This window comes from Balearica regulorum, chromosome 10, assembly GCF_011004875.1.
Source record: "Balearica regulorum gibbericeps isolate bBalReg1 chromosome 10, bBalReg1.pri, whole genome shotgun sequence".
In the NCBI taxonomy this organism is placed as follows: Eukaryota; Metazoa; Chordata; class Aves; order Gruiformes; family Gruidae; genus Balearica; species Balearica regulorum.
The window spans coordinates 9,362,791-9,382,545 of NC_046193.1; the positions used below are offsets into that span (position 1 = coordinate 9,362,791).

General features: G+C 37.5%; 1 protein-coding gene across 3 annotated transcripts in view; it reads left to right on the forward strand.

Moving 5' to 3' along the window:
• CACNA2D3 (calcium voltage-gated channel auxiliary subunit alpha2delta 3) overlaps positions 1–19,755 on the forward strand; it is a 463,402-nt gene that overhangs the window by 441,500 nt on the left and 2,147 nt on the right. For all 3 annotated transcript variants that reach the window (XM_075761986.1, XM_075761987.1, XM_075761988.1), the window contains 2 exons: positions 3,223–3,334; positions 19,440–19,552. In XM_075761986.1, coding sequence (XP_075618101.1) covers positions 3,223–3,334; positions 19,440–19,552 — 225 coding nt within the window. The remainder of the gene's footprint in view (positions 1–3,222; positions 3,335–19,439; positions 19,553–19,755) is intronic.

Below are 19,755 nucleotides of genomic sequence, written 5' to 3' on the forward strand. Positions count from 1 at the left end.
GCAGAGGCTTCATTTGAAACAATAATGACATTTTAACAGTTCTCATAAGAATTGGAAGTTTTCAATGCCAACTGTCTTACATTTTAGCAGACTTTTTACAGCATTTCAGAAGTGTTGCTCAAAAGTAAAGGGCAGATTTACAAGAGCAGTGCTCTTCAACTGGCTGTTTCACAGGCAAATTATGCTGCATGCCATTTACTGGTATAATGATTTAAACTGTATTCTTCAGCCTCATATTTGCAGATTTGCATATTCCTTAGCAAAGCAAGGCATAAAATTGCTTCTTTAGGTTTCAGTTTACACTTGCTTTGCCTGGTTACTAGGCTTTCTTTATGCCAAAATAATATCCTGGCTGAAGTTAAGGTATCAGGAAAATGGAACATACTGATGCCCTGGAATATTGCAGTATTCCCTGTATTAATAAGATGCTGGAGCTCTGCTGGAGCAGAAAGATCTATCCTGGAGCAACTGAAAGTATGGCAGTAAATGGCAAAGCACGTGTCAGGCTACTGCCTAACATGTTGTAAATGTTGTGTAGGGAAGGGGGGGGGCTGAGATGGGTGTGTGCTGGAGGCGGAGGTTTGATAAGAGCCTTCTGGAAATTCAGGTGCATGAACTTAATATAACCTTTCCCATGCTGATGTAAACTGCATACCGCATTGCAACACCGAAGCCAGTTCCTCTGTTGCATGAACAATGAGCCCGATGTAGATTGGATGCACGTACACAGAGAGAGCTTCATGAGAACCAGCCGGGCACTAGGACAGGTCTTCTAAAAACCACGACTAACTTTCCAGTGATTTCCCTAATCATGATAAAAAGTGTCTCTGACACTGATGGCTGCAAAGGATGGTAGGGTTTGCTGTGCTAGACCCAGAAAATGCAAAGCTGTTCCTTATACCTGAAGAGGAACGGCAGGAATGCCAGTCTTAGTCCTCGGTGTTTGCAGAACAGTGCAAAGCAGCCAGTGTAGGGAACAGGTAACTTTTTTGGATGTTTTTTCAAGTGTACTGTACAAATACGCCTTACTATATCCTGACATGAAACATCCAATGGCACTTGCCTTGGATGAAATGGAAAATATCCTTTAAAGGCAGCATCCCTCTTCATCTCATGAAAATGAATGTCTGGTTTGTATTTTAAGCATGTAATAACTACAGAAGACAGGCATTAATAACTTAAAACCTTTCTTAAAGACAAAACTATCATTACAGCACTTTGACAGACAAGCATGATTGAGGGATTTGCATTCATGTTTTAGTTGAAAGTGAAGTTTTAACTACGCAATTTATTTGCTCTGTTTCTTTTATGAGTAAGAAGAGTATTGAAAATACTCCCTCATCATGCTCATTGGAGTGTCATCATTTTTATGGTACTGCTGGTCCGGTTCAAATTTGGTTAGGTAGCAAGTGGTAGTTGTTTGGAAACCAACATGTGTTAGTAAAGCAAAAGCAAGAGAGATTTCATTAGAGAGAAGTCAGCAGGAGAGAAAAGCACGTGCTTAGGTATGTTCTTCTGTGGATGCTACATTACCACAAAGAGTTGTAATAATTATAACTGCACTTCATGAAATCAAAACTAATGAATGTGCACATCTTTTTACTTAAAAATGCTTAACAAAGCTCAGGAAAAAAAAAAAGATAAAAATCAGTTCTTCTAATGGGGAAATTGCTTCCTGCTCAAATTGTGGTGTTAATAAAGCATCACATATTACAAAGATCCTAGAGCGTCTTCTGCCAATTTGCCAAACTCTAGTATGAAAAAAGCTTCGGCACAAGATCTTGTAATCTCAGTCACATTTGTAAATGAGAGAGAAGAAATGGATGCCCTAAACCTTGGGCAACCCCATCATCTTCTGGACTCTAAAGAGGTGCTGGAAATCTGAGACCCTTGTATCTTCGGCAGTGTCTTTGTTACACAAGCCATATGCTGATATAAGTGAGGGTAGACCCCAAATACGGGTGATAAATTTCAGTCATTCTTGGCAACAGATAAGGAGAACAGAAGGGAAAGGGAGAAGGTGCAGTAGAGCTAGCCAGACCATTTTTTAAAAAATACTAAACCGTTCACTGTGTCACGACCATTGTGAAAACATCAGAAATAACAAAACATTTCTGACCAACTGTAGTACCTTCCTTGAGATCTGTGCATTTGGTGGAATATTTTTTTAATTATATAAAAAATTATGAACAGTTCAGAAAAGCATGTCCTAGCATGAGATTGCAGATGCAGTTTTGGTGGTTCCCCTGACATTGTGCAGTAGATACACCACTGTCTCTGAAACATTATCTCGAATGGAAGATCTGTCAAGTCCAAGAGCCTGTTTAGTGTAATCTATTTTTGTCATACCTTGTCTTGTTTTCTCACTTAGCAATTAGTTTAAGATAGGCTTAACATTTGTGCTGATGTGCAAGTGTATCTCTGTGTTAAGGAAGAATGAAGGGCTGGGAAGGAAAAAAAGAGGGAGTGAGGGAGAGGCATTGTCCAACAGATACATCAGTGTGAGAGTCAGAAGAGCTGCCTTCAGTTCCCAGCTTTGCTGCTGTCCTGTAGTGTGACCTTCAACCAGTCTCACTGCTTCCTGGTACCTCAGTTTACCAATCTTTAAGATGTAAATAGTGACACTTTCTTTTCCCTTGCGCTGCAAGGGTTCAGATTAAAAGGGCTATGGAGTCTGAATTATTACTATTTTGGGAAGCAGATAACAAGCATTGGTTCTGAGTAAAGTAACGCTTCTGCCTCCCCCCGCACAGAGTTATTCTAACTGATGAAACTCTGCAAAGACTCCCAAGCTGTAATCCAAAAAAGTGTCTGGGCTTCAGTAAGATGTACCACAATTTAGATATCAAATAAGTGTAAACCCCCATACATAATAGTGATGCACAGCATCACTGAAATCAGGAGGTCAGTAAGTCCATCTTGAATCTGCTGAGAAAGAATAAAGCCTTGTGCGTAAATGTAAAGTAGATTGGGAATGGCTAAACCATGAATAACTGCTTTAACAGTTATGTCTTACAAAATTACATTCCATGGATAAACTTTTTTTTTTTTTTAATTGAAAAAATAGTGTTATGCACTGCCTAGGAAATCTCACAGGGTGGCAGAAGCTGAGTAACATTTCCGTTCTCTGTGAGCTCTGTAATTCAGCATCTCATGTTGTTCAGAATTTTGTGTGCTGTTCTCCCCATGTTAACATCAAGATATTTTTTCCTGTGCCTATAGCGCAGAGGTTGAAACAAACCCTAGAGCCCTGTGATACTGAATATCCAGCTTTTGTTTCCGAACGCACTATAAAGGAGACCACTGGGAATATTGCTTGCGATGACTGTTTCAAGTAAGCCCTTTCAATTTTTTTTATACAACTGTTTGTGACAAAGCAGTAAAACTGAATTATTCAAGGTTATGTTGAAGAACGTACAAGTCTGTTATGTTTTATCTTACATAATGACCTCTGTCAGGGTGTCATTTCTCTTATTACAGGGGTCATTTAAAAGTTTGATATTCTTAAATTAAAGCAGTGCCTATTATTTTCTACCAAAAAATGTAAAACCAGTAGAGGCTTATGCTAATTTCAAGGAATGGTGAATGTTTTAAGACTTTTCCTGGATGCAGGCACTGTTCTAAGGCACATTCTGTAAAGATTTAGGTACAGAACGGTTAGTGCAGTTAGCTCTTCTATACAGGGTAGGTTAGAAGTGCCCTTGTGGTACTGTGAGATCTGGTGGTTTTACTTGAAAGCCAAACAGCATTTCCTCCTTAGAATTGTGAGGCTGACAGAGTGGGAGAGGGTTAAATCTATCCTCCAAACTTTCAGTGCTGGGCAGCTGAGTTTAAAGTAACAAATCTCACATGGCAGTGCTGCAACCTTGTCAGTTCTACCGTTGCTGCTGTAAAGTTGTCCCTCGTAGGGTTAAAAGAGAAAGACTTCAGTCTAGCTTTCCTCCTGCATACTGAAAATGTCTTTTTCTCTGCATTTAATGCCTATGTGCAGTGACGTTTTTACTGTAGTTGTGGTGCATTGTTATTGAAGAATTGCGTAGGTATCGTTTATGCAAGTTTCTGTACTTCAGTAAGTCTCTTCATTGGATTTCCTTTATGCTGGGAGGTGATCATCGCAAAGGAGATTAGTATTTACAGCAATAATTTGTCTATCAATATAAATGTCAAGAAGAATTTATAAGTCAAACAAAAATTGTTACAACTCTCCTTTTCCAGACTAAATCAATATGCAATTAGCAAATAAAGGTGACAACTTCTTCTCTTTGAAGTCAATAGGTGTGCTTTTGGACTTGCTCCTAAATTTTCTCTTTGATATCTTCATTGTTTTAAAACAGGAAATAGGAGTAAGTACACTGGAGATATATTTTAAGTGCTAACACTCACTTTTAATTTGCTGCTGACCAACTTTTAATTATAAGGAAATTATTAATATCTAGTATGAATAATTGTTTTTATGTGGCTTTGGAAGTATGAAAGTGCTTTGTAAATCGATCCTAGGGAACCCTTTAAGTGTAGCAATAGGTCCCACTGCCTGAAAAGTACAAACAACAAAATCAAGCTGTGACTTTTCCACTTGACGTATCAAATACAATGTATGTTACACCGCTATGAGTGCTTGCATGGAGAATGCAAGCAGCCTTATTTTGTGATCGTTTAGCAGAAGATTACTGAGAATTTGTGCAACAAGTTATCATACATCTCTTATGTTTAAATATTGCAGACAGACATGATTCCATGAAAAGATTAATTTAACAGGACCAGGTTTTCTCAAAGGAATGTGGATTTCAGTCTGTCTTCTTAGGTAACTTCAGGTCAAAGGAAATAACTTTCAAAAATAACACAATTCTGCAATACTTGGACAGCACTGAGTTGGAAACTGACTTTAGTGAAAATTATAGTATTTCAAAAATAACGCGCTAAGATCTTTTTCATAGAAAAACATTTTGTGTTCCACAGTGGAACAAAAAAAAAAATAAAAGAAAACCCTGTAAGCTACAAACTGATCTCAAGGCACCCATTATTTTTCTCCACAAGCAATGGCAAAACCTAAAGAAATAATCCAGAAGAACTATTAGATTCTCATGGGAAAGTTCTTCGTGATACCGTTTACCCACTGTCATTAACAATCTACAAATTGCATCTAAGATTGCAGGCTGTGTTGGATTCCAAATATTTTTGTTATAACCCAGGACACTTTCCCGCAGAACAGCTAAGGAATTTGACCCAAAGTCCTTTGTAGACCTACATCTTCTGACCCAGTTTTCTGTTTCATGGCCTCAGTACCAATAAATATTTTTACAAGCAAGTGTATTGCTTAATACTTGTAATTTAAGAATGATGGGCTCAATCGGTCAAAATTAGGGTTCAACCTTATATGCAGTGAGTCTTGAACTGACACTGCATTCAATGGTTAATCTGCACAGCATCTGTTGCATCCTGGGCTCCCAGTTGAGATCCCTTTGAGTCAGTGGGATTATTTTCTGTGTCCTCGCATTGTGTTATAGATTAATCTGTTTGATATATACTTGCAAATCTTGATTACAACTAGCAAAGATAGTTGTAAATATTTGGCTGAATATACACCCACTCTAGTATTGCAAACCTATTTGAAAGACACTGGAAAAGTCAGTATATTGTGAACAGGTTTGCAAACAAAAGTTGTGCAAATACTCTGCTGCAAGAAAGTTTGTGTCACAAATTAGTCGTTCAAGTCGCTGTCTTTTGTTTCTACAGGGTCAGGCACTACTATAGAGCCCTCGTCTGAAAAAGGAGACTAAAAGCAGTCTCTTAGTAGAAGTAAAAATGATGACTGATGTTAATTGAAACCGTATAATGTTACTTAGATAAGATATTTTGGAGCACAAATACTGTGTTATTGCTAACAACGTCGCAGTCATAGTCAACAAGGTCACATAGCGAGAGCCAGAGGCGCAGTCTTATCCCCTCCTGGGTGTGCTGTTACAGATCTTATGGAAATACTCCGCGCTTCACAGTTACCCAGGGGAGCAGTTACCAACTGTCGTTATGAAAACTAAGCTTTAGTCTTATAAAAGTTTCCAATTATAATTTTTAATCATGGTTGCTTTGATTTAAATCAAAGTATCCTCACAAATAAATCACACAGTGGAAAGGACAACGTGCTAATTACTTCGTAAATAGCTGGCTCGCCTTTTCAGCCATCTCTGAAAACTTCCATCGATGGAAGGGCACCTATACACTTAAGCAGACTTTGAGTCAGGCACTAAATGTATACAGACATATAAAATACACTGTCTATATGTAAACTTATCTCTTACTAGCAAAAAATAAATGCTACTTTGGGATAATTTGCAATGTTTAAAAACAATTTTCAAAAATATAGGTTTTATTAAGAAAGCAGGAGCCTAAAAGAAAATAAGAATTAACATAAGAATGTCATTAGGGTCAGGGTTTGGCTGTCCCACCCCATAATTTGTTGTTATTCAATATCCCAACGATTATTAAATTAATCTGTTATTTAAACAGCAATCAAAAACAAGTCAACCCACATTTTCTAAGCACTGTCAACAAGACAGAGAAACTGGGATTTTTTAAAAAAATCTGAAATGCTTTCATATTTTCCAGTAAGCTATTCCCTTTTATAGCAAAAAACTTAAAAAAAAAAAAAAAAAAAAGAGAGAGAGAGAGGAAAAAGAGGAGAAAAAAAAGCATTGCTTCTGAAAACTGGGATGATAGACTGTTCAATGTTCTATGGCAGCCTCAGTGTTGGAAATAAATTGCTAGAGAGAAATGTTTTTTCTTTATCAATGTTGACTGGCACTCTTACTGTTGAGTCAGAACTACACTAACGCCAAACGCACTTGCAGTGGGTTTTAAAGGTGGTGTGCTGCTCGGAGATGTGTTTTTAATTAGACATTAAATTTGAAGTCTTTGGCTAAATAAGCATCTCAATGCTGCTTGGAGTTTTATGAGGTATTGCCCCAGCATGTTAGCCAATTTTTAACACAAGTAAGCATATCAACCCAAGTTCTTCGGCAATTCTTACTGGTTACATGACCAGGTTTTGTTTTCTGGTGATCTCAGCATTGCAAGGTTTAATTGCTGATACTTAGAAAGCACTAAAAATGTCTAAGGAGAGCATACTTAGAAAGACAAAGTTGTTGTTACCAATTAGAAAGGATGATGGCTGTTATGATATTTGACCAGAGAACGTTACCTGATCTTTTTAGTATATCCACTCATCTGTTTGTAGAACAAACAAATAAACAAAAAATTTCTCTAATTTCAAATCTTATTTTTGCATGAAAAATCAGATGTTCTCCTTTAGCTTCATTTAGGAAAATACCATTAATTTTAACATTAACTCAGGTGCTATGAGTGTGGGTATAGATCTTCCGTAGGCACAGTAACTTACTCATCTGACTATTAAGTATATGCATTAAAATTTCAAAAAGTTGCAATGAACCATTTGATTACATAGTTGCTGAATTTGCATGTTCAACTGTAGAAACTCTGGGTACACAAATCAGGCAGCAGTTGCACAGTCAAATGCTTAAAAATCTGCCCTTTTAACCTCTCCTGTTCATCTGTGATGACATACTGGACTTGGACGCAGATCAAAAATCTGGCCTTACTTCCAGTGACCCAGGAGGCAAAGCCCCCTTCCTTTTCATTGCAGCACTCATGGGTCCCTAAGGTCAATACCAAAATCCCAAAGAAACTGTTTTGTTCCCAGGTGATTCTTTGTACATAGTCTTAAGACACAAAATAAAGAGAAAAGTGAATATAAGAGCGCCGTATTTTCATTAGGGAAGCAAGGAAGTACGTAGCTACAATCACCCTAACCCTGCGAAAGACTTGTATGTGTGTTTTAATTATGCGAGATGAATATAAGTGTTCCCTTTACTTTGTTGTATCTCACATGTAAATTGCCTGTTAAATCGATAGGAACTACTTATTTGATTAAACACTGTCCCACATACTATATATTTGGCCCATTGGAGTGTTAGTAAGCAGACGATTATTTAACAGGGAGAATCATCGATAAACCAAATGCCTTCTCTTGCGTTCTTAGAGACTGGGCATTGAGTGCTGTTCATTGGCAATAAAAAGAGGTAAATGGCAGTGGAATTATAGTTCAGGATGACACCAAACTCTTCATGAGGATATATAACGGCAAATTTCAGACTTGTCCCCTGAATGCGCTTATTTGGCAGTAACAGATAAATAACAATACAAATTAGATTCAGATTGTTCAGGGCATGAGTATATTTGTGTCAGGAATAGTGCAATCTGCAGACATTAAAATGGTAATGGTTTTTAAAAACCACTTAATCTTGAGACATACCACCATTTTCTAAAATATTTCTACATTTCTTTCTCAGTAGAAGCTTGCCAAACTGCTGTACTTGATCGTGTTTAAAATGTGTAAATAAATAGGCAGTTCAATATCCCATGAAATAAATAGTCATTTGCCTTTTCAGATGTAGTTAGTGTACTTTTAAACAAATCAGCTTGCCACATAAAACAAGCAAAGCATCAAGGGCCAATTTCTTCTCATTTGGAGCTCTATCTATGTACATCAGAATAGCCCTGTAGATTTCCTGGAGTAGTTTGGGCAGTAAATTATAGTCAGTCTTCTGGAAGACATTTTGGGTTGTATTCATTTTACTGTATCCATCTTATAGGAACCTGAAGAAAACCAAATGTTCTTTATATTTCACCATACTTTGTTTAGACTGTATGTTTTTACACGCTTGCTTTTTCAGCAACCATACCAAGTACATGTGCGATACCATGCACATAAATGGTTTGGACCGATGTCCATGTTGAGTGGCAGGTGTGCTATAGTCAGACTGCTCACTGCTGGCCTTGGCAATGTGGAACTGATCCTAATCTCGGAGAGCTTGCTTAGGTGTGCATGGAAGTCAAGCAGTATCTTCAAGGGAAATTCAGTATTTTGCATACCTCGGTAGTTAATCGTTGAAGTCTTAGAATCAAAATCTTAGCCTATAGAGTCATCTTGCATCTCCGTTCTGAAAATCAGATCTTCCAGACCTGCAGAATAGTTATGAGTGTTAAAAAGCCTTTCTATTTGTGGCAACAGCAGTATTGGTAGAAACTTACGGTAGCCAAACCCCCAAAACTCTAGAAGACCCCAAAAGATTTTTCCCCCTGTTCTTTTCTCATAAAAAGTATCAAAGTATGCAATTTAAACTGCTATAATTGTTTATTAAAGGTCTTTATACTTAGTTTTAAATCCTATATTGTATGTTACCCACACATCTCCAATTGTAGGCTGAGAAACTTCCTCTTTGCTCCAAAGGCAACAGTGATTATGTTTGTTGTGCAGGTGCAATTTAAAGTCACTGGATGGGTAATTTATCTCTACCCTTTGATAATGTATATTTTGAATGACCAGTTCAGAAAACACTCAAAATTACTGTTTTCATTTAAGAAAATAGGTATATGAAATAATAGGGCAAGACATATATAAGTTACTGGGCAGGTCTGTGCCTGCCAGTCATTAGTTCAACAATCCTTTGGACAGTTTTCAAAGGGGTTTTTTTGTTTGCTTTTTTTTGGTTGTTTTTAAATAGACAAAGATTTTCAATATTGCTCTTTTGTTTCTGAACTTTTTTAGTATGCTTGTTGAATTCAGGAGTGTTGTAGCTGCTTAAACACAGAATGCCACCTTACATTGAAAATAGTCTTTCCTTATTATTCTGAGTTTCTATGTTAGTGTTCCCCAAAAAATCAAAACCTTGGAGTTTGTTTATTTAGTTGACAAAACCATGAAAATCTGCATTCAGATTCTCTTTTTCGATTTGCTTGCCATTGTAATCATCATTTTAAAAGCTAAAAATTGTCATAAAAAAATGAAAGAATCACTGTGAATCAAAGGAGAAAAAGTATATTCAATGTAAAAAAATTCTGACCATACCAATCTTTTTCAAAGGGCATTTTTAATGGCAAGGAATATATATATTGAATGTTTACATTTTAAACAAGCAGATATAAATATTAACCAAATGATAGATAGTAGCTGACAAAATGAAAGGATGCTTTGTAATGACAGGAGATTTAAGAAGTTGTATGAATGCCATAATATATTGAGCTGAGTAGTAATATAAATATATAAATAAAAGATGGCTTGGAATCGGAAAACGTATTAAAATTGGAAGACATTGCAGTGAATTTTTAAAGCCAGGCACACTTGTGAGGAATTGCTGTCACTGATTGATGAAAAACAATGCAAATGTGGCTTGGGCATCTGTACACTTAGCACTTCTCTTTAAAAAGGATTTGAGACCTTAATAGATATCTAATAACCTTTAACTTGGAAAAATGACATGAATCTTTAGTTTTGAGTGCCATCCAGGGAACATTTATATATTATCTTAAATATTATGAAATTTTAACTAGCTATGGAGGAGATGACTTAATTCTTTCAGATATGGTCTTCTCAAACTTGCTAAAGTTTATATTTACAGAAATAAATGAACAACATGCTTGCAAAGCACACTGAGGGAAAACATCCAATGAACACTTCAGTTCTAGGATTTATTACACTTTTCATGTGAATCTCCTGATCATCTGTGCTTTTTATACTTCAGTTTGTGTTGCATAACTCTTTGCTAGAGCCATATTAGCTTTGTAGAATAGACTAGACCTAAATCTGTGGAAAAGAGTAGTTACTAATTCATGCAATTCAAAAGTTACTTTTACAATGTCATGTGCTATTTGTGAGCCTTCCTAAATCAGAGGGAAATCAACTGGCTTTTTAATCTTTAAATTACATTTAGAATCTAGCTTAGACATCATCTAATATTTTAAAATCATTGTCTGAGATGTTTCTCAATACAAACCACAGCTACTTAAGTAGCATGTTGGCTAACGTGCTACAGAAGAACTGCATTGCCCAGTCTGCACAACTTCTCTGACGTCCCCATCATCATCCTGCTAACCAGGTGCCACTGCGAAAAAGCAAAGTCCAAGCTTTAAGAGACCCCTGCCATGATTTGCTTTGTGCCAATCACTGTATCGCCTCTGTTGTTCCTTGTGAGCAGTTTATGGTAGAATCAGGTACCCGCTCTGCTTATGGACACCCACCTATTGCCGCACTCAGCTCAGATTTGTTTAGGGGTATGAACCTTGACTCCAAGTTTGTGGGATTTCTGAGCTTGGTTTCTTTGCAAAAATTTCGCAGTCCGTTTTAAACCTAGTGACCTGAAACTCTGCATCATCTTACATCCTCATAAGGGTGGGCAGCTGGGCTAGAAAGCTTAGGAGCATTGTCAAATTCCTCATTACACAAAGTACTCTTTTCATCCTAAATCCTGTACACTCAAAGCTTTTGGATGTTTGTAACATTTCTAATATGCAGTTGGTAAGGTACTCTTGTCTGAGCGTCAATGATTTGAGAAAGCATCCCCTGACTGATAATGAAAGAGGAATGGCGCTCAGGGGCTCTCCTGTCTGAAAGAAAGGGGTTGCCAACCATGCCACAGCTCTCCGGGGCTGCAAGCCGTCAGCAGACACAGGAACGGTGAGGATGATATTGTTCATTTAAATCCTTGATTCTAAACTTTGCTTTGAGTAGGTATGTTTATACTGACACCGAATTGTGCTGAAGTCGGTCAGGCTATACGTGGTAGCAACATTTTGCTAGCATGGGGTCAGGTTGCAGGCCTGAGGCTGAGAGTTTATCTATTTCTTTTTGTATGAGAGAACCACTAGCTGCTTTTTTCCATATACTTTAACTGCTCCAGCTCTCAAAAATGTTGGTATTGGCATGTATGTTATTTTTATAAATTGCATTAAAGATATTCCATTCTCTATCATCATTTATTTGAAAAAAACCCCAAGTAGCCCAATTTGACTGAGATATAAACATTTCATTCATTCATTTAAAAAATGTGATAAGTGAGAGAAATGTGGGTTGGAAATGTAGCCAGCAGCCTGGAAAGCACATGATAGGAGTTGGGAAACAGCACAGCGGATATCTGCACTTCAGTTGAATGCTTAAAGTTTGTTCCAGACCATTAGGGTTGAACGTTTGCAACCAACGGTTATGTGAGTAACACATATTTGAGTGCAGAGTGCACAATATTTTCCATTTACTGTACCCTGGTGCTTGTAATGTTTTTTCTTTCTCTAAAAAATAGGAAAGATCAAATTTGACAGATATGAAATGTAATCCCAAAGTAAGGACTAATCTTAATCCAAAATACTCAAACTTCATTAATGCAGGTTTGCACTCAGAAAATATGCTGAAAGGCCTGGAGGGAAATGGCTGAACTTAGAGAGATGCTGAAGTATTGGAGTGCCCAGTGAGGCCATCTGAGTTGAGTACCATGGAAATTCAGACTATTTTTTCCACATTTTTGTGCATGTGTTTAGGTTGCCAGTTTGAAAATATTGCCCTCAGTTTATTTCCGTTCAAACTACTCGCAATAAAATTCTTTCATGCTTTTTAGGATTCATCTGCATAGGCAAAACAACTGGTAGCTAAAAGTTCTTTTCTATTGTCTCCTAAAAATGATTGATATGATTATGTATGTGCAGGAGTGACATATGCTAACACAAAAATGAGATATTATTCTAGTTATAATTTGAATGTAAGTCCCACAGTCATCACTCTAACATTAAACAATAGTATTAAAGCATTCCTACGGTCATTACAGAAACAAATGAAAAATGCACATATGGATTTTTTTTTTCTCCCCTTGAATCAGGCTGTTAAAGGTCCTGAACATGAAATTAAAGATGAATCTGAACAGCCATTTAAATGTTTATAGGATTAAAATCCTGCCTAAGCAGTGTGTTTATTGTGATCACATACTCTACTGCATAGCATCTTTTGTCATGAGCACAGATATAATAGCAGAATATTTTGTAAAATTAAAAAAAATTATGTTGTTTGTAAATTACACCATGTAGATCAATAATTCTTACTTGTGAACAAGCATGGTTTAAAACAAAGCACAATAATGCAGTATTTCTGTGAGAAAACAAGAATTAAGTTTTAACTAGAAGCACACAGCATTGTTTTTAAACAAGTTGAATTGCGTTTAATATTGGTGCTGTGCTCAAATCATCCTCAAATTACAAAGAAACATCTTCCATTCTGCAGGATAATGGGAAGATATTTTCTCTAAATGTTCTGGTTCCTCAAGTGTAGTCTTATCCTGTAAATATCTTCAGAGTTCCGTGCCCTTGTCATTCATTTTGTTTCCTCAAACACTTTGCAACCTTTGCGACTGTCTGAGGAAATAAGGGGGAAATGGATCTGAAAAATCAAAAATTTCTGAATGCTATTAGGAGGTTTATTACTGTTCTTTGTAACTGAAACAAGTCATGTAGCGGTGTCACTGGCCACCAGCTAATGGCAGCATGGTTGTAAGCCAGGAAAAGGAAAATAGTTCAGTGCAAGTGACCAACAAATGGCTCAACAGCCTCATATGACTGTGTCCTCTCTACAGCTCTCTGTCCCGTACAAAATATTCTGCATTCAACATGTTGCCTTAAGTTTGGGTTTGTCTGGGGCTATGTAGGTGCCTGCTTATTAGTAGGGAAACCTGAGGTCTGTGTTCGGTTTATATCCTGTCCAAAACTGTCCAGTGGACAAGGAAATGGATTCTCTCTCCTGCATGGAAATGCAGAGACTAAGCTGTTTAACAGTAGTATTGATTTCCTTTAATAGCAGATGTTGTAGTCAAATAGTAGAGAGTAAACGACTTAAAGGTTACGTTTGCTTAGCTGGACAAGACACCTCTCTTGCATGTTTGAAATTGAATTACCTTAGCTTTGCCTGGTATGCATCCAGCTATGTTAGGAAAGGAAAGTTGCAGCCTGCAGCAGTTCAGAGACAAGATGTTAAGCCTTCCACATACAGATTTTCACCTTATGATTCAGGCAGTTGTAGTGAAGCAATGACCTGCATTAAGCAAGGAAATAAGTGACTTACAGAATGGTGGGATCTTCAAGTTTGCCAGTAAACTGGTCATCTTGCTTCAGGAGACATAGCAGCCTCATGACTACAGCAGCTGGGAAGAAAAAGGGTCTGGCTCTGCCTTGCTACTGCTGTGCCTGTTTTCATCCATGCAGGAGGTGCTCCAAAATCCCTAAGGGGACAGACTGCAGAGGCCCCACAACAAAGCCACCAGCTGCGGCAACTAATAACCCTCTTCTCTCTGTCCCTTTCCCACAGGGCACCAACACTGCTTGTCCTGTCATCCCTGCCCTTTCCCTCTCTCTTGGAACATCTCCCTCCTTTCCAGGGAGGTCAGCCCTTCTCCCAGCTGCCTTTCTGATACTTTGCTGCCCCAGAGGTTCAGAGGCTGGAAGATGAAAGGAAGAAAAAGCAGCACACGGTGTGGAAAGAGGGGAGTGCAGCAGGAGTAGTGTCAGCTCAGGCCTTACTCCTCTACTGCCCTGAGAATGTCTTCTAATTATTCCTCCTTACAGGAGAAAGTAATTCTTATAATAAGAAAAAGAGCTGATTTTTTTTCAAATTAGGTGGTGGTTTGGTCTTTTTAAGACATAGTCTGTGGAAGAAATTATTATATCAATATAATATGTAACTATAGGAAAACTTTTAAATACACAAGCAAAAGGAAGAGATTCAAATTGGTAAAAAACCCAAGTTTGAATGTAGTGTGCTGGCTCTTTTAGAACAGGTGCTGTAGGTTGCACTTAGCTTTACGCTTCGCATTTCACCCAGTTCGGAGGCGTTTGTCTGCAGGATTGCTATGCAGCCATTAAAGGGAGAGAAAGACCCTCCCTCCCGCAGAAAGTGATTCACATCACCAAAGCCAAGCTCCTGCTCTGAATTATCCTTGAGTAGTCTGTGTCTCTGCATGTACTCTGCTCAGACTTGGAGATATTTCCCTTCTAATGTAGGAACCTGAGTTACATGCATAACGGCAGCTGGTGTGACTGCCCTCCAAGCTCTGTATTACAGACCTATTATGATGCTTTCCTAATTCTAGGCTATCTTAAGAAATTAGAAAGAACTGGTTCTCTGTGGGAAGAGTCGTGTAGTCACCAGACATTAAAAGTGTGTTTTCTTATCATGCCTTCATAAGCATGACTATAGCAAATATCATTATGAATGCAGCAGTGCTTGAATTCCTAGTCTTTTCCTATTTCATTCCACAATGAAAAATTAATTTTCAAGGAACAGACTAATAAATACTTGCATTTTTTTAGGAAACATTTACTATTTCCAAGTAAAACATGAAGCTGTTTTGTTTTTTTTTTTTCCAAATCAATTTGTATGATATTTATGCAGATTTTTTTTATGGGCCAATACTGAAATAAGTTAGAAAGAAACAGATAAAGTGTGAGCAACATGAGAAATGTGTTGTGTAATGCTCTGACTCAAAATACAGACTTTCTTGCAGACTCACTCTCTGTTCTTATTTTTTTCTTCATTAACAAAATAGTTTGGCATGGCTAGATTTCCTCCTCCTCTCTCTAACCCTTTCAAGTATTAAATTTCTTCCTTCCTCACCTTCCCCACAACAGGAAGAAGCAGTTTGTGTTCAGGCCCATTTTAAGCCTCTGAACCTGCACATCAAATAAACCCAACTAGTTCCTCAGTTGGATGAAAGATGGAGGAGAAATTATTAATAAGGTTCTTATTGACTCAGTGTGGCTTCAACATAACAGGAGCCCCAGCAGTTTATTCCATTTTATATATACGTATGCAAGGCTTTTTCTGTGCTGTCACTATCAAATGATGGTGATGGTACTGGTGAAAAGGAAAAAGGTTCAAATCAAAAGATTTACATTACTTAACACAAAAAGAGCTTTACCCTTTAAACATGAAACATTCTCCATAAATATTAAACATAGGCTGTTAAACATAGACTGTCTTTTGATTGTTAAACCAGGAAGAAAGTTCAATAAACCCCCTTAGTCTGTCCCTGAGGTTGGTTCCCATATTGCCAGTGACACAAGCGACAGCCTAAGCCAGCAGGTGTTCAGAAACGCTTAGTGTGATACAAACTTCAGAGACTCGCGGTGGAGCTCACTTAAAAAGACAAGACCATTTTCGTTACTTTGTCAGCAACTAACTTTATTTCCCACTGCAGTCGTGGAAGCTCTTTTGCTAGAGATTTTTGTCCCTTGCCACTGAATCTTGGTGTACATGATGAAACATTTTGGTGGAATATGTCAGTATTTGAAAGACTGTGTGCTGACTGTGGTTATGCACCTTTTGTTTGCTGCGAATGTTCAGTTCCTGAGCTTTACTGGCATGAACATTCACTCAAAATGAATTTCAAAGATGCATGTGCATGTCACCAGGGAAACTGGAAGTTGAACTCAGAGAGATGACCTGCTGCTGGGATGATTGTGTGCTTTATCCAGTTTGGGCATGGAAGCAGTGCCATGCGAATTACCTGAATAGTCACAGAGCAACCGCGATGGTTATGACTGGCAGAAACTTCTTTGCCATTGATCTAGGGAGGGTAAGAATACCTCATGACTGCAAAATGATCTTAAATTACAGCAGCTGAAACAATTATAATTTGCTTGTGCGCATTCTATTAATAGAAAAGAAAGCTAAATTGGACATAGAGGGGTTTTTGTCCTTAATTATTTGCTCAACTCAACCTCTGTCTTCAATCTTCTGTCTTCACTTGTTGATACGTTAATCCTTTGCCTGTGACCTCACAAGTCAATGACTGGTGAGGACGCGCACTTGCCTTTACAAGTTCATTTCAGGATTATGTTTGAGAATTGTGAAAGGGAAAACATTCATCTACTGCTTGTGGAAGATAACATTTTCTTTTTAATTTACCTCCTCTATGGTGGATGAGAAGCTAGTTGTTCCACTTTGCAAGATATTAGTTAAGATATTGTTATGCACTATGGGAAAAAAAATGCTGCAGTGAGCCAAAAGCTTCATATTTTATGGCTGTTTTGGTGACAGTGACATATTCTGTGGTAGTCACCATAAGCTTAGACTTCACAAACATCTGAAATAAATAAACAGACTGTAGATTTGTAAGAATATTCACTGCTTGGTAAACTGAACCAATGTAGTTAGTTGATATCTATCATATAACTCTTGAAGTAGAAAAGTTTTTTTCACTTAACCTAATATATTGCTCTTTGCAGTTCCTTTAATTCATAATTTCCCTCAATCCATGCATATACTGCATTCCACAAACTACCAGGTCTAGCAAAATTTTCTATATCACTTAATTCCTGCAAGCCTTTGTAGTTTTTGAATATTTTGTCAGAGAAGCAATATAGTAATGTACTCAGCATCATAGTTCTGTAGTGGAAACTTTCTCCTGGGTTAAAGTGCTGTCATTTTTCATTCCAGCTTGATGAAATGATAGGAAAAATTCCCAACTTATTTTTTTTTACTTTTTCCCCCCCGTCTCTTCTCTGGGGAAGCAGTAGCCTATACTGTACAGCCCTCATGCCACCCCAGAGAAGTGGGTGAAAGATGAAACGAAATGGGCAATGTGCCCACCTTTCCTGAAATAGCCCCTTTAAGCCTGGCTGTATGGTACCTGCTTTCTCCCAGGTTCAGTGTTCACCTGGGGGCCACAAAAAGGGGCTATCACAAAAGGACTTGGTCTCAGGCACAGAAGAGTGATTACTCCCTTCTCATCAAAAAGAGAAATTAATCATTTAGCATCCGGTTAATTGTTAGAACACTTTATGCCCTTCAGGTCCTTTTCTGAGCTAGTTTTAAAAATACAATAAATAGAAGTTTCAGACTGCACAAAATCCAAATTGTGCCAATTTCTGGGAATAAAATTAATCTTTTTTTTCCTGTCCTTTACAGTTTGATTTATTTGTAACTGTTTTGAGAAATTCATGCAGTACAATTTTGGTGTTATTGTCTGTTAAAGATTTTCCCTCCTTTCCTTTTATTGGCCCCATTTCTCCCACACACAAATCCACAAAGCCACAGATGCTCCATTACAATGATGTCAGTCTTGCTACATGCTCCAGCTGTTTGGTAGGTACATTTATAAAGTTCAGCCTTTTACATTATGCCATAAATGTATATTTCACATATAAACATAAAGCTAACATATTGCAGATCACTCTAAGTGTAATTTTAATGGAGGTTCAGTAAGTTTAAAAAATACTGAAAAGTGTTTAATCTTTCCGTTGGCAACATTTTTATGGTAAGTTTTCCAAATTTTTTTTTCTGAAGCTAGGTTTCAATATTCCCTGCCCCCTCCACTATTTCATCTTCTGTGATCTTTGGAAAAAGCAAGGGGTTATTTTAGTAAGACAATATGTATTTTAAATAAAGATGTCTGAGGAAAAATATTCTCTCCACATCATCTTGGTGCTCAAACCCTCACTTAACGTTCTGTACATTTACCAGCATACCACACTGAAAAACACCTAATTCCCGGAATTGCCAGATTTCAATGAAATTGGATATGGCAGATATTCTGTTGATACAATATATAAATTCTGACAGATTGTTTTAAAAATTTATCAAGAATTGAGTCTGAGCCTTAAAGCCTGCCTTTGTATTGTGTCCTGAATTTCAAAGAAAAGGCTAAACAGTGTCTGGCTTTGCCTTCTCCCCCTTTTCTCTTTGGTGTGTGCTTAAGAGTTCAGCTTATTGTAACTATGTGGATCATTGAATAGTGCCCACAGCATCCTTCCCTGCTCTCCTCTGGGTGCTTTCCTTCTTACAAGCAATGTCTTTATTTCTCACCCTTCTTTTGAGTTGCCTACTTGGTCTTGATTTGAATGTGGTGCTGAGTTATCACCATATTTGTACCATATAGTTGTCATTATTCTAAAATAAATCTCCTCGCTTAGGGAAGATTTTGAGGCTTAATCTCTGTTTTGTTGGCTCAGTAATAAAATTACTCTCAAGAGAACAGATGAAAGCTGAGAATCTTTCTCAGTAGTTCACGTTGCTTCAAGCAAGACCCAGAGTGAATAAAGGCCCTAACGTAATTGTAGTGCCTAAGGTTGGAACTGTGAGTTATCGCTATGTGGCTGAGGAAGAACTTTCATTATTTTAGCAGATCCATTTCATGTGTAAAAATTCCAGGCCATAAATACATAGCTAGGTATTCATAATAGAGCATAATAGAGCAGAGATTCAGCACTGAAATCTGAAGAAGAGAAATCTGATAAACTCCTTGGTAATTCATTTGTGTCCCAGACCCCGCATTACCATATCAGCAGTATAAGCCTATCCATTCTGCTTCACCTGTACCTTTCAGCATCATGTACATCTCAAAACTGATGACCATATTCTGTGAACTGAGGGAAGCATTGCTCAAGGCCCTCTACTTCTACAAGGTGTGGAGATATAGAATGATATATAAAGTCAATGATATTTGTGACTATGATAGAGGTGTTGTTGACAAGTTAAAAAAAAACAAACCTAAAACTCCCTGTTGCTCAGAAATACAGATAACGTCACCATTATTTGATTTCTTTTTAATTTGCAGGTCTTTTGTTATCCAGCAAATCCCAAGCAGCAATCTCTTCATGGTGGTAGTAGATAATGAATGCTTCTGTGATTCCATTCCACCAATTACCATGGCACCTATAGAAATAAGATATATCCTTTCATTCGCAAAGTTGTCAGAGATTCAAGATGCAAATATTGAAAAATTTCTTATTATGTAAAACTTGCATTACAGGACTTAAGAATGCATCATTACCCTTTATAAAGTGCTGGGGCTGTTTGAAATTAGCCAGCTGAGAATGCGTTCTTACTTATTTTCAAGGAGAATTCACTACTACTTTTTTTTTTTTTTTTTT